The sequence below is a fragment of the Triturus cristatus genome, chromosome 4_1 (genome assembly GCF_964204655.1).
Source record: "Triturus cristatus chromosome 4_1, aTriCri1.1, whole genome shotgun sequence".
In the NCBI taxonomy this organism is placed as follows: Eukaryota; Metazoa; Chordata; class Amphibia; order Caudata; family Salamandridae; genus Triturus; species Triturus cristatus.
The window spans coordinates 42,532,191-42,549,580 of NC_140585.1; the positions used below are offsets into that span (position 1 = coordinate 42,532,191).

Below are 17,390 nucleotides of genomic sequence, written 5' to 3' on the forward strand. Positions count from 1 at the left end.
TATCCTCATCGGTGCCTACTCTGGGTTGTCTTGTAGATGTGAACGACTCAGGATAGCCCATTGTATCCTCATTGGTGCCTACACTTGGTTGTCTTTTAGATGTGAATGTCTCAGGATAGCCCATTGTATCCTCATTGGTGCCTACTCTGGGTTGTCTTGTAGCTGTGAACGGCTCAGGATAGCCCATTGTATCCTCATCGGTGCCTACTCTGGGTTGTCTTGTAGCTGTGAACGGCTCAGGATAGCCCATTGTATCCTCATCGGTGCCTACTCTGGGTTGTCTTGTAGATGTGAATGACTCAGGAGAGCCCATTGTATCCTCATTGGTGCCTTCTCTTGGTTGTCTTGTAGATGTGAGCGACTCAGGATAGCCCATTGTATCCTCATTGGTGCCTACTCTGGGTTGTCTTGTAGATGTAAACGACTCAGGATAGCCCATTGTATCCTCATTGGTGCCTACTCTGGGTTGTCTTGTAGCTGTGAACGGCTCAGGACAGCCCATTGTATCCTCATTGGTGCCTACTCTTGGTTGTCTTGTAGATGTGAGCGACTCAGGACAGCCCATTGTATCCTCATTGGTGCCTACTCTGGGTTGTCTTGTAGATGTGAACGGCTCAGGATAACCCATTGTATCCTCATTGGTGCCTACTCTGGGTTGTCTTGTAGATGTGAACGGCTCAGGATAACCCATTGTATCCTCATTGGTGCCTACTCTTGGTTGTCTTGTAGATGTGAACGACTCAGGAGAGCCCATTGTATCCTCATTGGTGCCTACTCTGGGTTGTCTTGTAGATGTCAGCGACTCAGGATAGCCCATTGTATCCTCATTGGTGCCTACTCTTGGTTGTCTTGTAGATGGGAATGACTCAGGATAGCCCATTGTATCCTCATTGGTGCCTTCTCTTGGTTGTCTTGTAGGTGTGAGCGACTCAGGATAGCCCATTGTATCCTCATTAGTGCCTACTCTGGGTTGTCTTGTAGATGTGAACGACTCAGGATGGCCCATTGTATCCTCATTAGTGCCTACTCTGGGTTATCGTTTACAGTTGAAAGAGTGAATATATACCATTTAGGCCTGAGCTTGAAATTCTGCTCCGCTCGTGAAGTTTTTCCTGCTCCCCTTAGCATGGAGAGTTCTAAAAAAAAATGTGCTCCATGTAGCAGAGCAGAGTTTTTTCCTCGCTCGCGCTCACCAAAGTTACGTTGGTGACTGCGAGCGAGGAAAATCTTATTCCAGAGCACCTCCCGGTGAGATTTCTCAGCATGGGCAGTCGACGGATGGCTGGTACCACTCGCATTGAAAAACCTTCCGTTCATGTTGAGGAAGCTGCAGCTCGATTAGAAAATCTACTGGAGTGGCAGAAAGAAGCAGCACCCTCTTGCACTGCGCTTGGTTCATGTTGCACTGATTTTCCAGTACCGGACAAACACCCGGCGGTAAAAATCAGCCCAAACGGTGTGACAACGCACTCCACCGCTTGCAGAACTCTGCATAGCGAAACAGAGTTTTTTGGTCGCTTCGCGGCGTTCCGCATAGCGGAACTCCGCAAACTCCACCCAGGCCTAATCCCACTGTATCCTCATAGGCGATCTTCCCTTGGTTGTCTTATAGAGCTGAAGGATTGACTTATCCCATCATATCCTCATTGGTGCCCTACTCTTCATTGTCTTGTAGAGGTGAGAGACCGAGTATATCCCATTGTATCCTCATCGTCAATCTTCCCTCTGTGCTCTTGTAGAGGTGAGAGACTGAGTATATCCCATTGTATCCTCATCGTCAATCTTCCCTCTGCTGTCTTGTAGAGGTGAGAGACTGAGTATATCCCATTGTATCCTCATCGTCAATCTTCCCTCTGCACTCTTGTAGAGGTGAGAGACTGAGTATATCCCATTGTATCCTCATCGTCAATCTTCCCTCTGCGCTCTTGTAGAGGTGAGAGACTGAGTATATCCCATTGTATACTCATCGTCAATCTTCCCTCTGCGCTATTGTAGAGGTGAGAGACTGAGTATATCCCATTGTATCCTCATCGTCAATCTTCCCTCCGCTGTCTTGTAGAGGTGAGAGACTGAGGCTATGTTATTGTATCCTCATTGGTGCCTACTCTTGGTTAATTTGTGCAGCTCAGAGACGGAGGACATTCCATTATATTCTCATGTGTAACCTTCCCTAGATTAATTTGTGCGGTGAAAGACTGAGTATCTCCCAATGTATCCTCATCGGTAACCATCTCTTGGTTCTTTTCTGCAGGTGACGGATAGAGGGCCGGAGGCCACCAGACGTTTCTTCAACTGGTTCTACTGGTGCATTAACATTGGTGCTATCCTGGCTCTCCTACTAGTGTCCTTCATCCAGCAAAACGTCAACTTCCTGATTGGCTATGCCATCCCAGCCATTTCTGTGGCATTGGCACTCTTCGTCTTCCTCTTGGCTGCACCCTACTTCATCACGAAACCTCCCACCGGGAGTAGAATACCGGCCATGGTGAGGGCGTCCCTGGCGTCCTGCTGGCGATCACGAAGGGGGACCCCAGACCAGACGACGCATAACAGGTAAGCTGCAATATGGCTTAGGAACTGAGTAGCATAGTCAAGCTGCCCAGCCCGGCAAGTGTGGAACAGGAAGAGGCCGCTAGCCTGCTGCATCAGTTACCTGTGTGCTTGAAGAGACCGTCTCTGCTCTAGCTGCTAATATTGGCAGTGATGTATTTGATGGATCCTGGATGCTAGGGTAAATCCTAACATATCCAGTGGTCTTTATAGTCCTACAGTCTCTGAAATAAAAGGCTCCACTGTTTATAACATCCTTAATTCATTCTTAGAGTTACAGCTTGTTTACATTAGCCTCCATTAGTTTTGCTTGACCAAAAATCATCTCTTGAAATGATGGCTCTCACAGTGGTCTGGCCTGTGTGGGACTGTCGCTGAAAGGAAAGTAACTTGTTTAGTAGGGCTTAGGCCAAACAATATAAACAGTAGCACTTGGTAATTAAGGGTAAAACGAGTTACTTTCCAGGCGTTTCTTCCTTTTACACAGCACTTTAATATGCAGCTAACTCATTCTAAGCGGACATTTGGAGCCAAGTGATTCGCTGTGGATAACATGAATTGATAGAGTGAGGAAAGCCAGGAGTTTGAGGGACAGTCGCCTTTGTAGAAGAAGCGTGTTCCAGAGGTTGGAGCCTTAGCAGAAGACCGGTCTTCTTCTTTTCATGTCTTCAGTGTCTCCAGGTCCATCATTGTTTTGGTGTGTGGTGCAGGTGCAGACAGATATGGATGGCAGTCTGGTTAGTCAAAGGGACTGCCATGTAGATGATGCCCAGGTGTTTGATATGTGACATAAAAGCGGACCGGGAGATTTTTAAGGGTTGTAATGGTGTAGCCATATTTGCGGTGGTTGGCTATAGTGCATACCGCTGCATCGATGACTTCCTGCAGAGGCATGAAGATAGCATTAGGCCCACCAGTGAGTGCAGTGCTGTTCACGTCAGTGTGTGTGTTAGGACAAGTGCTTGCACCTCGGACTGAAAGGAGTGGAGCCTGCTCAGGGGACCAAGGGCCTAATTCACAAAGGTGAAGTTAGACCAAAAGTCTAACTTTACTATTTTTCGGTATTCACAAAGGTAAGTTACGACTAGTAATTTTACTACTAGTTATTTTACTAATAGTAACTTTACTTCTAGTAATGTTACTACTAGTGAGTTTACTAGTAGTAAAGTTACTAGAAGAAACTTACCTTTGTGAATATCGAAAAGTAGTAAAATTAGAGTTTTGGTCTAGAGTTAGACTTCAGGTCTAAACTTAGACTTTAGGTCTAAACTTATACTTCAGGTGTAAAGTTCGACTTTAGGTCTGAAGTTCAACTTCAGGTCTAAGTTTACCTTTGTGAATGGGGCCCTAAATGTTACCAGGCCATCTGTGACTTCTTCGTTCTGCAGTATTCAAGAGACTGCAATCAATGTAGAACCCGAATGACTAGGAATTGGAAGAGAGGTCGAGGAAGGATACTATTTGAATTCTTTTGAATAACTTCAGTTAACTATAACTGCGGAATTTCAGAAAATCTGTGAAAATCACCAGGTATAGTCAATTGAAGTAAGTATAAGCACTGCTTATGACCTCACATATTAAATCACTCATCACATGTTCTCTGACATCATTGATAGCATGAGTGATGACATCTGAAAGGACATCATTCATGACATCACTGTGTAGGGTGGGGCAGCGAGTTATAGTTACTTAAAACTATAACTGGTGAATTTCAGTATTTTTTAGTTTAAAAATGTTACATTTAAATTTACATTTTCACCTAACTATAACATCACTTAACCCTTTGGGTTTTTCAAGGAATACATAGATCAGTGGCGGCTCCTCTACTAAGGCGGAGAAGCGTCGCCCCACTGCTTTTAAGCAGTGTAACTGATGGAAAAATAAAATGATCATAACTTATTGTTATTACCATTTTATTTGTTCCTGCTGATTTGCGGGCAGGGTGGGGCTGGGCTGCTCACACAGGAGCAGGGGGGGGGGAGTGGTTTGCCCACACCAAGTGCCTCACCTGCGAGTAGAATCCCTCTCAGATAGGAATTCGGAAGGCTGATGGGTGAAGTCTAATGTCCCTGAGACTTCAGCAGGAGGCAAGCTCAAATCAGGCCCTTGGGTAGTTGCTTCAGCAAGATGGATAAAAGTTTCAAAGTCCTTTCCCTCTCATTACACGGACAGAGGTTCGTCTTGACATCCAGAAGTAACACACCGTGTAGGGGTTTTAGCACAGATATTTACACCCAAAAGTCTTTGTTTTTAAAAGTCACAAGCCACTGAACCCAGCCAGAACCAATTTGGTGTGGTCCTGGAGCACTTTGTTTACAAGGCGGCATCCTGCCTTTCAGGGAGAGGGGGTCTGCTATCAGACGCACAGTGGGAGGTGGAGCCATCATTCACCTTGCCAGGCTCAGCCCTGCTCAGATCAACGGGTCACCCCTCCCCATACTCTAACTGCAGATCTCTCTGTTTAATCCAGGTCGGTCTCAGCCTGCCCTGACCCTCCAAAACCAGACGGCCGACACACATAACAGCAGAGCACATGGGAAGGCTTAGGCAAGAAAATACCCACTTTCTAAAAGTGGTAGTTTTAAACACAGAATATAGAAATAATCGTCACTAAAAGATGCACTTTACTATTTGGAGCTCAGGCATACTAAATTCGACTTTTCTATCATGTTCCTCGGGTCAATTAGGAGTATACCAATACATATAGTCAATTTACAATAGGGAGCATTCGCGCTGTGGCACTAAATGGCAGTGGCACTGCGCCCAGAGCATCTAACACCGGCAAACACAGAGGAGACAAAAGCGAAAAATGGAAGGGAGACCCACGCCAATGGTGCCAGGTCTACCGAGATCTTTTATTTTTAAAGAGGAGAGGGGGATGAGGTCCCCTCCCCAAGCCACTCAGGGCCAAAACATATTTGTAAATGGGGGTGCATGTTCCTCCACTCCCGACCCACAAAGGGCCATGGGGACCACAACCCATAGGGCCATTACTTAAATACAAGGGAGGAGGCGCACAATCCCCCATCTCGAGCCTGAATAGGCCTTGGAGACCCCACCACCTGGGGCCCATTGCCATAGAAAAGGGAGGGGGCCATGCAGCCCTCCTCCCCATTCCTTAATAGGTCATGAGAATCCCATACCCTGGGGTCTGTCCCAATTATAGGTGGATCACCCACCAAGCAGCAAGATGGGAGTGGCGGGGGTAGCCCTAAGGCCATGCGGCCCAAGCTCGCTCCCCACACACTGCGGGAGTCAATATCGGTCCTGCCCGGCAGGAGCAGCTGTTTATGCTTGCTCCCACTGAGCGTGAGCAATCTGTGTCTCCCTGCTCACAGGAGTGCAAGCAGGGAAACAGAAGTATGCTCCCACCCGGCCTGCAGCGGCGCGGGCAGAGAAGATATGTTTACTCCAGCAAAGCTGGAGATTCAAAAATGCTCCCACAGGACGGGAGCGAGCTTATGTTTACCTGCTGGCATTATTTACTTATTTGGGCATGGGGGATGGGGTCCTCGGGGCCTTTTCCGGGTTGGCCTCCGTCCTCTTCATTTATTTGGGCATGGGGGATGGGGTCCTTGGGCCATTTAGGCTTGGGGAGGGCGGCCACGCAGCCCAACTCCCTTCCTTTATTAAAATATCAGCCCAAGGGGAAGGCGTCCCTGGGGCCTCTTGGGGAGGGGGACCAGGTGCTTCCCTCCTGCTAAATGGTGTATGTGCCACTCTCCCTGGCCCTGGCCCACCCGAGGTATTTTTTGTATAGTGCGGGAGCTTGCATTTTTTTTTAATTTGCCACTCTGTCGTTCTTTCTGACACCCCACCACCTGGCCTAGGAGGTCAGGGGGTCCCTACCCTGCCTCTTTGTCTTTTTTCATGTTTGTTTTAGGACTCGGGCTGAGCCACATCGTTGTTAATGTGGTGGCAACCCTTCCGATCTTTCCAAGAGATCTGTTGGGTCCACGAAGCCTCCGCAGCATGGCATACACAAAGTTTTTGAGCATTAATTACTCAAAAATGACTGAGTGGATTTACACCAAATCACAAAACGTACTCTTTCTGCACCAAGGTCCAGCTTCCTGCCAGATCTGGTGTAAATCCGTTCAGCGGTTCGGGCTGTAGCTGAGTCTGAAGTTCCAATGCAAAAATAAATTAAGAAAACATGTTTTGGGACCATTCCCTTTTTTGGCCTTTTGCTTGACTGTGCACCCTGAAACTTTCTAGGTGGAACAGAGGTGAAAGACCTTTTATTTAAAAAAAATGTTTTGTGAAGATTTGTCAAACAGAGCCAAAGTTATTAGGAAAACAAAACAAAAAATGCATTTCCTATGGAAATGCAGTCCTAACTATAACCAAGCAGGAATTCCTCAGTTCAAAGATTTATAACGTGTTCAGTGCCTCTACACGCCTATGATCCATTCGACGCTCATGATTTTGTAAACACTGACACCCATTAGCTAGACACAGGCCATACAAAATACGATAGAATGATAATATGGTAGTGACCCGCCACTATGCATCCTATACAACAAACTGACGCACTCATTGGATGATGTCATCAATGATGTAATTTGATATGTCATCAGTGATGTCATATAAGATGTCATGAGTGATGTAATATGTGAGGCCATAAGCTATGCAAGGTGGGGTCACAAGTTCTGCTTACTATAACTGGTGTATTTCTGCGTTTTTTTTTGTTGAAAACATTAATGTTGTCACTGACATATTCACCTAACTAGAATGTCGCTTTAACCTTTGTTTTTTCAGTTTATATACATACACACGTGTATATATATATGTATATATATGTATAGATACACACACACACACACATGGATAGATATAGGTGCATATGTTATTTGGCAACATTGCCAACTACATTATAAAAACAAACTTAATTAATTGCAAGTTAAAAATAAAAGGACACAAAACCTCAAATAAGTTAGTTCAAGAATAATCTCTAAATAATTAATGGATCAGATATAATGAAATGGATCCATCTAGGGAGAGTTAATCACGTGACGCACTCGTCCAGCCAGATGGGTGCATCTGAAACACTGCAGCAGGGAAGGGGCTGAGTCACTCTCGTGTCAGGATTTTTCTGCCCAATGCCTACAAAAGAGCAGCAGGGCAGGAACAGAGTCAGTCACATGTGAGGCCTGCACAGCCAGGGTTACTGGAGACCTCTGAAAGGGCCACAGGGTTTGCGCCTAATCTGTATTAAAGCGGTCCATTTTAGGTCGAGCCTAGCACATCACGCCTGCGTTGCTCTGCGAGGCATGTTGTATCTCCTCTCTAGGCATTAATGAGGCCTCTCGCCCCCCATTCGTTCATTTGTGTGCTCGTACAAATTCCTTTGCTTTCATTGGTCAATTTTTACATTCATCCCTGGTTTCTGTGGGTGGCTCCTGTCCATGGCGACTGGCCCTGTTACAGGTATTACTACTCCTTTGTTTATCGTGTTACTTTTTTTGCACTTCTTTTTTTTCTTTTGGGTTAACGTCAGGGAAACCCGATGGTGGGAGCTTTATAGAATGGTTTTGATTTACGAGTTTTGTTTTGATTTTGTTTTTATTAAACCTTTGTTGCTGCATTGGATTGTTCACCGTAAACACCGGGAAACCTTACAGTGGGACGCCGCGCTTTATTCCTTTATCAGCACAGCACACCCCTATATCTTTAAACATGGCGGCCACGCCTTTCTTTTGTTCTGCACAGCCTGACTTGCCCACCTCTCTTTATTTACTTCATAGACATTAATTAGACGCAGCGGTCAGTGGTGGCTTGAGGTAAGTTTAGGGAAACCCCTTGGTTTATGATGTATTCACCCTTTCAGTTCATCTGCTGCTGTTTAGCGTGCCTTACTGGGACATTGTTCCATATTTTACATTCCGGCAGAAGTCGGTATTAGCGGCCAGGGTAGGTGTTATTGGTTTTCGGCTATTACACAAACAGTCTCAGTAGTAACATGCTACTCGCCCCAGGGCAGTGGCACACAGTTGGCTGTCTGATCTACTTCTGATCTCACAGTAGCAATGGCCGCACTTGGCTCGGATTCTATTTTTGTTTGGTCCTCAGTGTAGGAGACCAGATTTTCTAAGTAGATTAATAGAAAAGAACCTGCATTGAGCCTGCCAATGTTATCATTGAAAAAAGGGGAAAGTGCACTGCCGACAGCTGGATGGAAATGTTTCGTTTTTGCTCACATGCATTCTAGTAATATTCCCCTTGTGCAACCGCGGTCTTGTTTTTGGTAATCAAACCTATTCCACTTATAATGGACACATTTGCAAAGCCATATTTCCAGGAAGTAGCCCGGGCATCCACTGTATTTGTTTTGGAGGCACCAGTGCAACATTTCTGCAATATGCGGCTGCCCGCGGCCCCCGCAGGGGGCCACCCTAAAAGGCCAGCCCCTTTAGTGGCATTTGGGCACTTCCCACCCCCTCCTTACTACTGCGGGACTCCAGGAGGAGTCCCCTTACCTGGCGCTCCAAGCACGTCATTTCCGGCGCGCCATGTTGGGGGGGTATTTAGGCCTCTCCCCTCCATTTTGGGTCCTCTTTGATGCCTGGCACGATAACCCACCATATTTGCATGGAATAATCCTGCAGCAATAATTTCTCCAAACAAAAGTTGTGTTGTGTATTTATTCATGCATGCCTACTCTGTAGTGGTGTGGGTGGGGTGTTGGGCCTATAATGGGACTATGCCTTCTGGAGTTAAACGGCAATATTTACAGGTAAAGCGCCCTGAGTGAGTGCTCCTGAGACCGTCTGAGGGCGCTGTTGCACTGTGAAGTGCGCAGTTGATCAACAGAGTGCAGGACGGACGTTTGCACCCGAAGTCGATTGGTCCGCTTTTTTCACATCCGACATAAACCCCCGGGCCTAAACCACCCCTGGACCTAGACCTCCAGATTGCAAACGTTAATCGACTTTCTGGCATCCAGCTGGGACTATAAAAGACTATGGTGTACCCAGTCTGCCTCGCCTAGAAGCTGCAGTGCCCGCAGACTGCCTATACACACCCTCAGAACCTATTTCTCCATCGCTGCCTAAGGGACATTAGCTGCCCTTGATACAGTGTAGGCACTGTGGGGTCAGGTATTGTGTAAGGAGGTCTAAACAATTGTTAAATAGATGGGCAAGCATTTATTTGCATGTTAACTAAAGTTAAGTGGTGCAGGACACCACAGTAGTTACTGGATTTAACCTGCAAATAAATGTTTGCCAGTTTATTAAGCATTTTATCTGAATATTAGTGCTCAGCAAGTAAACAGCATCTCGGGGGGCATGTAAATTTAAGAGGGCCGTAAGCTCCCTCCCCCCACCCGGCCGTAATTTGAGTATCACTGGTGTAAGGTGTCCAAAGCACTATTAGGTGAGGCTCTTGCTTAGAGAACACTTTATATATTCACCCCACGCAGCCTTTGCAAAATCTAGACTGGGTGAAGACTGAGCAGCAAGTTGGACCTCCCTCGTGGGTCTCACGGGTAAGCTTTAGTCTTGTGCACTCAGTTGTTTGGCCACAAACCTCTCTGAACTTTGGTCATGTGTTCTATATGAACTCTGCCATGAACCAATGTGCTCCCAGAGTAGGTCAGTGCAGTGGGTGTCAAGGGAGGTAACCCTCTCTACTTTAAGTGGATTCTAGATCATTTACTCATTCAGCCTCCTGAGCATGGCCGTTGCTCTGACTGTAAAACCTTCCTATTGGCTCCTGGGGCATTGCCTGTGCATTCTGCTAGAGTAGGGGCGGGAAGGTGTTACCCCGTGGAAAGCCCCTCAAATATGCTCCAGATTTTGCTAGCCGTCCCATTTTAGTGGGGGCCCCTGTTCGGGCTGATATCCGGTCCTCTTTCTCTGGGCTGATACCATGTTTAATTTGGCTTCTATTCTGTCTTCTTTAGTTGTGTGTCAGAACCAGGAGCTGGGTAAAGCAGTGTCTATCTTGAAAGGGAACACCATAGGATTTTTGGGCCTTACAAAATTCTTGGGAGTATATCTTGTGAGTTCTTAAGGTCAACTAGCACTGTGAGCTTTTTAGGTTTGAGGCAAGCATGTATTCCTGAATCAGACTGCATGACCCGGTGTGTAGCAATTGTAAACCTCTTAAATCCCTGATGGGACACCTCCCAGGATAATTCGTGTTGCATGGCTAAGCACTTACAAGGTCTCAAAGGCGAATAGGACACGTTACAATGCAAACTTTTACAGCACATGCCTTCACAATGCAGTTTTTACATCGCAACATCCATTACAACGCATGATTTTACAACGCATGCCATCACAACGTACTTTTAGAAACTACACTTACAGCGCATTCCATTACAACGCATAATAATTTTAGGGCAACAGTAGTGTAAGTGTTGGATAGTGTAGGGGTAAAAATTACTATTTCCACTCCAGTGAGTACAACAGTAGGGTAAGTGTTAAATAGTGTAGGGGTAAACATTACTACTTTCCAATACTTACCTTATAATGCGTTGTAATGGCATGCGTTGTAGTGGCATGCGTTGCAATGGCAAGCATTGTAGTGACATGCGTTGTAATGGCTGGGTTGTAATGGCATACGATGTAAAGGATGTTGCGTTGTAATGACTGCATTGTAATGGTTGTTTACACCCTAAGGCAAGACCTATTCGCTATGCCAATGCTTGTTTATGGCTTACAAAGAGAATCCTCCAGACAGACCTAAAATGTGTGTTTTGACATCGTCATAATTTTGAATGCAATGTGTAGGAGTAGTTTGTTCCAAGGCGCACCCATCATTAGTTCACCAGGTGCAGTGGCACCAGTTGCAGGGGCATGGTGGTCACTCATTGCTTAATGTAAGCCAGTGGTTGCTGGGAGGGATCGCCAGCACTTAGTTTGAGTGACTGGCAGTTATTTTCCTGCATCCGAAGTTTACCAATTGCTAGAGAGGGAAGAAGACACAAAGCAGAAAGAAGGAGGATAGAAAAACCATCACAAATAGAGAAAGTAGAAACATGCAAGAGTGAGATTAAGATGGAGGGAGTGTCTGGTAGTGGATTAGAGAGGCATAAGGCAGTGCTTAATTTGAGCCAATGGTTTCCGGTGCTCGGTACCGGCACTTTATTGTCAACACTGGTACTTATGAGAGCTGGCCACATGGTGGCGATCCTGGTCTAATTTTGTGATGAGCACAACAACAGTTATTTAAAAATCCAATATACTTTAAAATGACTAATATCTGCCACCCAAAGCTATAAGAATAGCTTGGGCGGCAGGTATTTAGTCATTTTTAGGTTGAGCATAGCCAGGCATGCTGTATTCGGGTCTGGTGGCTCAGTGGACTAATGCGTCTGCTGCAGGGGCCTGTGTTCGACCTCATGGTCACAGGTTCAAATCCTGGCGGGTTCACTCAGCCTTTCATCCATCTGAGGTCGATAAAATGAGTACTATTGAGTTGGGTAACAATAAACATCTGTTATTCAGCGCCAAGATACCCGTAGTGGTGAACGTGCGCTTTACAAATACACGTGTTATGTTATGTTATTCAGGTATGGACTTGAAGCACCGCCCACTCTCTGCCCATTTTATTTTTAATTGGCTCCTGCTACTGTCCTTTCTAAATGGTTGCTTCTGATTCGTTAATAGGCTTGTTAGTCACGCCTTAGTAACGCCTTATCTGGATTTGTAACCTCCCATGAGGACTGGACTTTTTACTTGTGTTGTTACAGTCTGTTTTATCTGCAGACTGTGAGCACTATTTTCTTTAATGTTTATAATCTAGCTGCTTTTGCAGGCACGACAGGCGCTCCCTAACCCACCCTGTTTTCATGACAGCACACTGCCTGATCGCGGACGCTGCGCTTTATCTTTCAAAAATGCCTCCTGCACAGCGTGGCACTTCTGCACGCGCTATGCTGATTAACAAAGGCTTTTTATTTTTAAAAGCACCCCATACCACACTTTTACTTTAATGGCGGCTGCACCTTTCGTTAGATGAGCTGCATCTCAAAGAAAGGGGCATGGGCAACATTAAAGTCAAAGCGTGGTGTGGGGCGCATTTACAAAAAAAAAAGATTTGTTTTTCAACTGGACACAAGCAAATGCTTTTATTTTTTAAAAAGCGCCCCCCTACGGCGCTTTCACTTTAATGGCGGGCTGCGCACCGTTCTTTACAGGAACCGCTTTTAAAGAAAGGGGCAGAGCCGCCATTAAAGTCAAAGTGCGGCATGGGGCGCTTTTACAAAAAAAAATCAAATTGTTTGACATCTTAAACAAATGCTTTTTTCTGTAAAAGAGCCCCATACCGTGCTTTCACTTTAATGGCGGTCGCGCACTTTTTGTTAGATGCGGGTTGTCTAAAGAAAGGGGCGTGCCTTTTATTTATGTTTCAAAAAACAAAACATAAATAAAAGACATTCCCATTTACAATGCCAGTAGCTCAAACTCACATAAAGGTGAGACCTATTGCATTGTAAATGCTTTTTAATTTATATCAAAAGTCTGAATTGTCACACTTGTAGGAGTGGGATGGTTGTTTGTGTTGGTGCTGTCAATGGCAGCGCTGGTGGGGGTGATGGGTGGTGCAGGCTGCTGGAGCCTCCTGATCGGGCCCTGGCACCTATTTTCTTTTACAAATTAAGCGCTGGATAAGGTGAATTCCAGACTGCAAAGCTTTGGTATTCTGCGCGCTGACTCAGTTACACCAGCTGTGCTTTGGGCAGCGGCACTCATTCTTTTACAATTGAAGCACTGAGGCCACCACTGTAGCCCAATTGTGGCTGACTTTCTCCAAGCACCGTCGCAGGACAAGGGGCCCAGGACCCAGGGAGCCATTGCTCCTGCGTCGCTGTTTACCATCTGCAATTCTTCCTCGTGTTGTTGCAGTTTCCTATAATGCCCACTAGAGGGCAGCATTGGATCATGATGAATCAGAGATAAGTTACTCGGCGAGAAGAGTAGCTTGGAGAATTCGAAGACTATTCCCATCAATTAAAATGCCGAGTTTTAGAAAGAATCGATCTCTACTTCTGATGGAACAAACAAGGGCGCTGGGGCAAGGCATTCTTTGTCTTGGGGTAATTATTATTAGCAGTTTCATATAGGGCCTTCTACCCCCATGCAGGCTTCGGAGCGCCGTATAAGAGTAAAACGATTATAGTCATAGGGAGTATAAAACAGATTCCGCGCATTAACTTCAGAGTAGAAATTAAAGTTTGGAAGGAGAAGAAACTCGCCTTACCAGAGCCGGGAGCAGCACTCACCAGGTCTGTAAGAGAATCTGGCACAGAGCCGGGCGAGGGGATGCAGGCGAGGCACTCTCAAAGGTGACGCAAACAGTGCAAAGCGTAGAATTGGAATTTACTTTCCAGTGCAAAACGCTTTGCACGACTTTGTTGTATTTTGCGTCAAGGGGCGAACCATGGTTGGTACCTGGGCATCCAATGCAACCATCTGTGGTTTTTGACACAAAGATACAGGCTACCAACCAGGATGAACAGGGCTTTGGACAAAGAAATACCACCTCTGTGAGGCTGGCGTTAATCTTTTGATTTTTTAAACCTTTCCAAATTTGAATGCTTGCTGCACTGTGGAGCACACATACAAGGTAGAAAAAGTGTTAAGCTATGTCTGCGCATAGTATTACACACAGTGAGGTTAGCCTTCCAGTACAACGCCTATGCTGGTCATGACGCACACACCCTTGCACCAGTTTTGCTGCGCTGCATGAAAAGTTAGTAAACCTGCTCCCAAATGCCAAAGAAAGGAAGCACAGCTGTGGGGAGAGCAGAGGTTAGGAGCTGAGTGCAGTTTGGGCTCGCTCCTAAGTTTGTACGGGTTCTTGACCACCCGGTCGTACCAGACAGTACGCCATTGCGCTCGTTGTAATAAGGTAAAGACCGTCTACCCTATTATGTGCGCGGATTTATTTATTTTATTTAGAAAGTTTTCTACAGCACGAACATGACCACGGAGGGTATCAGAGCGCTTTACAGTTTATACATGAATAAGGATACAAGCAGTCAGAACATATCACACCAGGACGAAAGTTCACAATCCTGTAGAGCCAGACACCCTCGGGAGCCCTGGCAGCTAGGACACACATCCGCGACGGTGGCCTCAATCTCCATTGGAGCAGCCTTTCTAAGGCAGAAATGTCCTCATCATACATTCATCAGGTGCTAAAGTGCATCCGACGCCTGGTGCATCTGCTGTTTACTCCGAGGCATCTTTCTGTATGGATCACAATGACAGTGTGAAGTGAGTTCAGCCAACAGGGGAGAGTGGACAAGGGGAGGGAGAGCTCCAAGGCGGAAGGAGAAGATCCAATGACCAGGAGTCAAAGTTGAAAGGTCGGGCACATGCGCATGATGAATAAGTAGGTCGTGATTTCATCTTCAGTGCAAATCCATCTTTGGGCACAAACTCCTGTGTTTCAGGGTTATCATTCAGGTACAAACTGACTCTGGAATGCTTTTGGCTGCAAGACGCGGCGAGTCAAATGTCGGTCAAACACACAAACCGTGACGCGAAGAGTGGGTACGCGTTGTATATACTACTGGCAGTCGTTCTGGGCAGCATTCCAGCCCATTCCTTTTTCCACTCAATATTACACTAGAGAGCGGCCTGCCCTATGCTGATCAGTGCCCAGCCTGCTCCTCCAGAGACCCGTCCATCCTGACCGGCGAGGCAAATTCTCCCCCGGAAGAGAATTCCAGCACCCCCAGAATGGTTTACGAAGCTCATCAGCAAGTCATGGCTCAGATCCCGTGGCACAGTCTGGGTGTACCCTTGCCATAGTGGGCGTTACATCAAAGACACAAAACGTGAACGGAAGAATGCTTGCAAATTGTAAACCACTGGTAATCGCTCTGGGCGACATTCCAGCCCATTGTCTTGTGTCCACTGCCCACTCTAGACAGAAGCCCATCTCATGCTAATCATACTGACCCGGCCCCTCATAGGAAGAGCCCATCCTGAAATGCGAGGCGAGTCATCATCCACAAGAAAACTCAAGCTGCCCTCTACTGGCAAAGGACAAAGAGGTAAGAACTGACCCCCGGTTGATTGTGTTCCCGTTCAGAGGGGGCCTGGCAGAGCAGCTCAGCCTGCAGACTCTTGCTATTGGAGCAGGAGCAGGGCTGATTTGCATATGTTCGGTTCCTGTTTGAGGTGGCATGGTGGCCAAAAATCCTTGGACTGGGGATCAGGTCAGTGGAATTGCCAATCGCTGCAATGATTCAAGGAATCCATCTGTCACTTGGTTGGTTTTCATTAGTCAGAATTGGGGCAAGTAGCAGACATTTTTAATTTGTGTTCCTCAGAAAGAGGATAAACATGCACAAGTAGCATGTGGTTCCTTATTCTGAGGTTCAAAACCCATGCGCAAGTTGAGCTCCCGCAGAAGGGCGTGCAGCAGGTGCATTAGGTTGAAAGAGCATTACGTGCGCCAGGGGTTCCATCTCAGGTAAAGTGAGAGGAGAGGAAAACAAGTGAGGGAGTAAGCCAGAAGAGTGGGCTAAGATAACGGAGGGTTTGCAACATGGACTGTCCAATAGAAACACAGATCGTATAACTCTGTGCTCCCATAGGCTGGCCTTGGGAGAGGATGGGGAACAGTGTGGTTCATATGCTGGTCTGGGGAGAATGGTGTAACGTGTGTTCTCCTGGAGTGATATGATGCGTATTTTGAGTCTGACGAGGATGCTTGGAGGCACATGGTATGGTTGGGAGAAGAGAGTGGTACACGTGTGGGTCTTGGGTGAACAATATGAGATATTTGTTGGCCTTGGGAGGTGTATGTCTGCCTTGGGAGAGCAGTTAGAGGAACATATTACTCTACGTGGAATGGTTCAAGGTGTGTGTTTATCTTTGGAACATTAGTGTGGTGCGTATGTTGGTCTGAACAGAATCATGTGATGCAGATGTTTGTCTAGGAAAGACAACATGCAACGCCTATTGGTCTTGAGAGAATGGTATGGTCCATGCTTTGATCATGGAAAAAAGGGTGTGACGCCGGAGTGTATCTTGGAGGAACTCTGTGCTGCCCGTGTTTATTTTGTGAAAATGGTGTGATGAATATGTTGGTGGAAATGTGTAATGTCCAGGTTTATCTTGGAAGAATGCTGTGATGAGTGTGATGGGAATGTTGTTCTTGGGAGACTGGTGTGATGTGTAGGTTCACCCAAGACCTTGAAGTGATGCATATGTATTAACACAGGGGTATGAGAGGCAATATTACCTAGAATTGTTCACAGTAAATACATCAGTTAGGGAGTGTTGGACCCGGCCTCGTGGCGTGGTCCTTAACCCCCTGGATTGTGCCCGTTCCCCGCCCCGGCCGTCACGGGCCACCCGTCTGAACTGCACCAAGGCCCTTCACCCGGAGCTGCACGTGGTCGCATACTCCTCGTGGCTCCGCCATCTTGTTGGCATCCACGTCACACCGTGCACCAGCCGGCGCGACCCCGCTCAACCCGGCCTCGACCCCAGCGAAGCCCCGACATCGAGGCACCACGAACTAGCCAGGGGGTGCCGCAGGAACCATTCACAGTATCGATGGGACCCCCAACTGTCCTCCCCTCTCGAGGTGTGATCGCCCTGCAACTCCCATGGGCCTGGCGCCTTTCCTGCTGGGCGTCTGGCCACCTCCACCCGGCCACTCCGCCCCCTCGGGCGCATAGGTCCGGACATCAAAGGGCTCCAGACCTATATCTGGGGCGACCCCACCACAGCTCGGCAGTTGTATCCCGGAGTCGAGAGCCCTGCTGATTGAATCGCGGCTGACCCTACGGAGAAGAACTCTTGTCGGAACCATCACGAGCCCTGCTGACTGCGTCGCGGCTCCTTCTTGTGAACCCTTTCTGAACC

The 17,390-nt window shown here is 47.0% G+C and overlaps 1 protein-coding gene across 1 annotated transcript in view; it reads left to right on the forward strand.

Annotated features, from left to right (window-relative positions):
- SLC15A3 (solute carrier family 15 member 3) overlaps positions 1-17,390 on the forward strand; it is a 134,252-nt gene that overhangs the window by 68,850 nt on the left and 48,012 nt on the right. Inside the window, exon 2 of the mRNA XM_085651463.1 lies at positions 2,252-2,553. Coding sequence (XP_085507589.1) covers positions 2,252-2,553 — 302 coding nt within the window. The remainder of the gene's footprint in view (positions 1-2,251; positions 2,554-17,390) is intronic.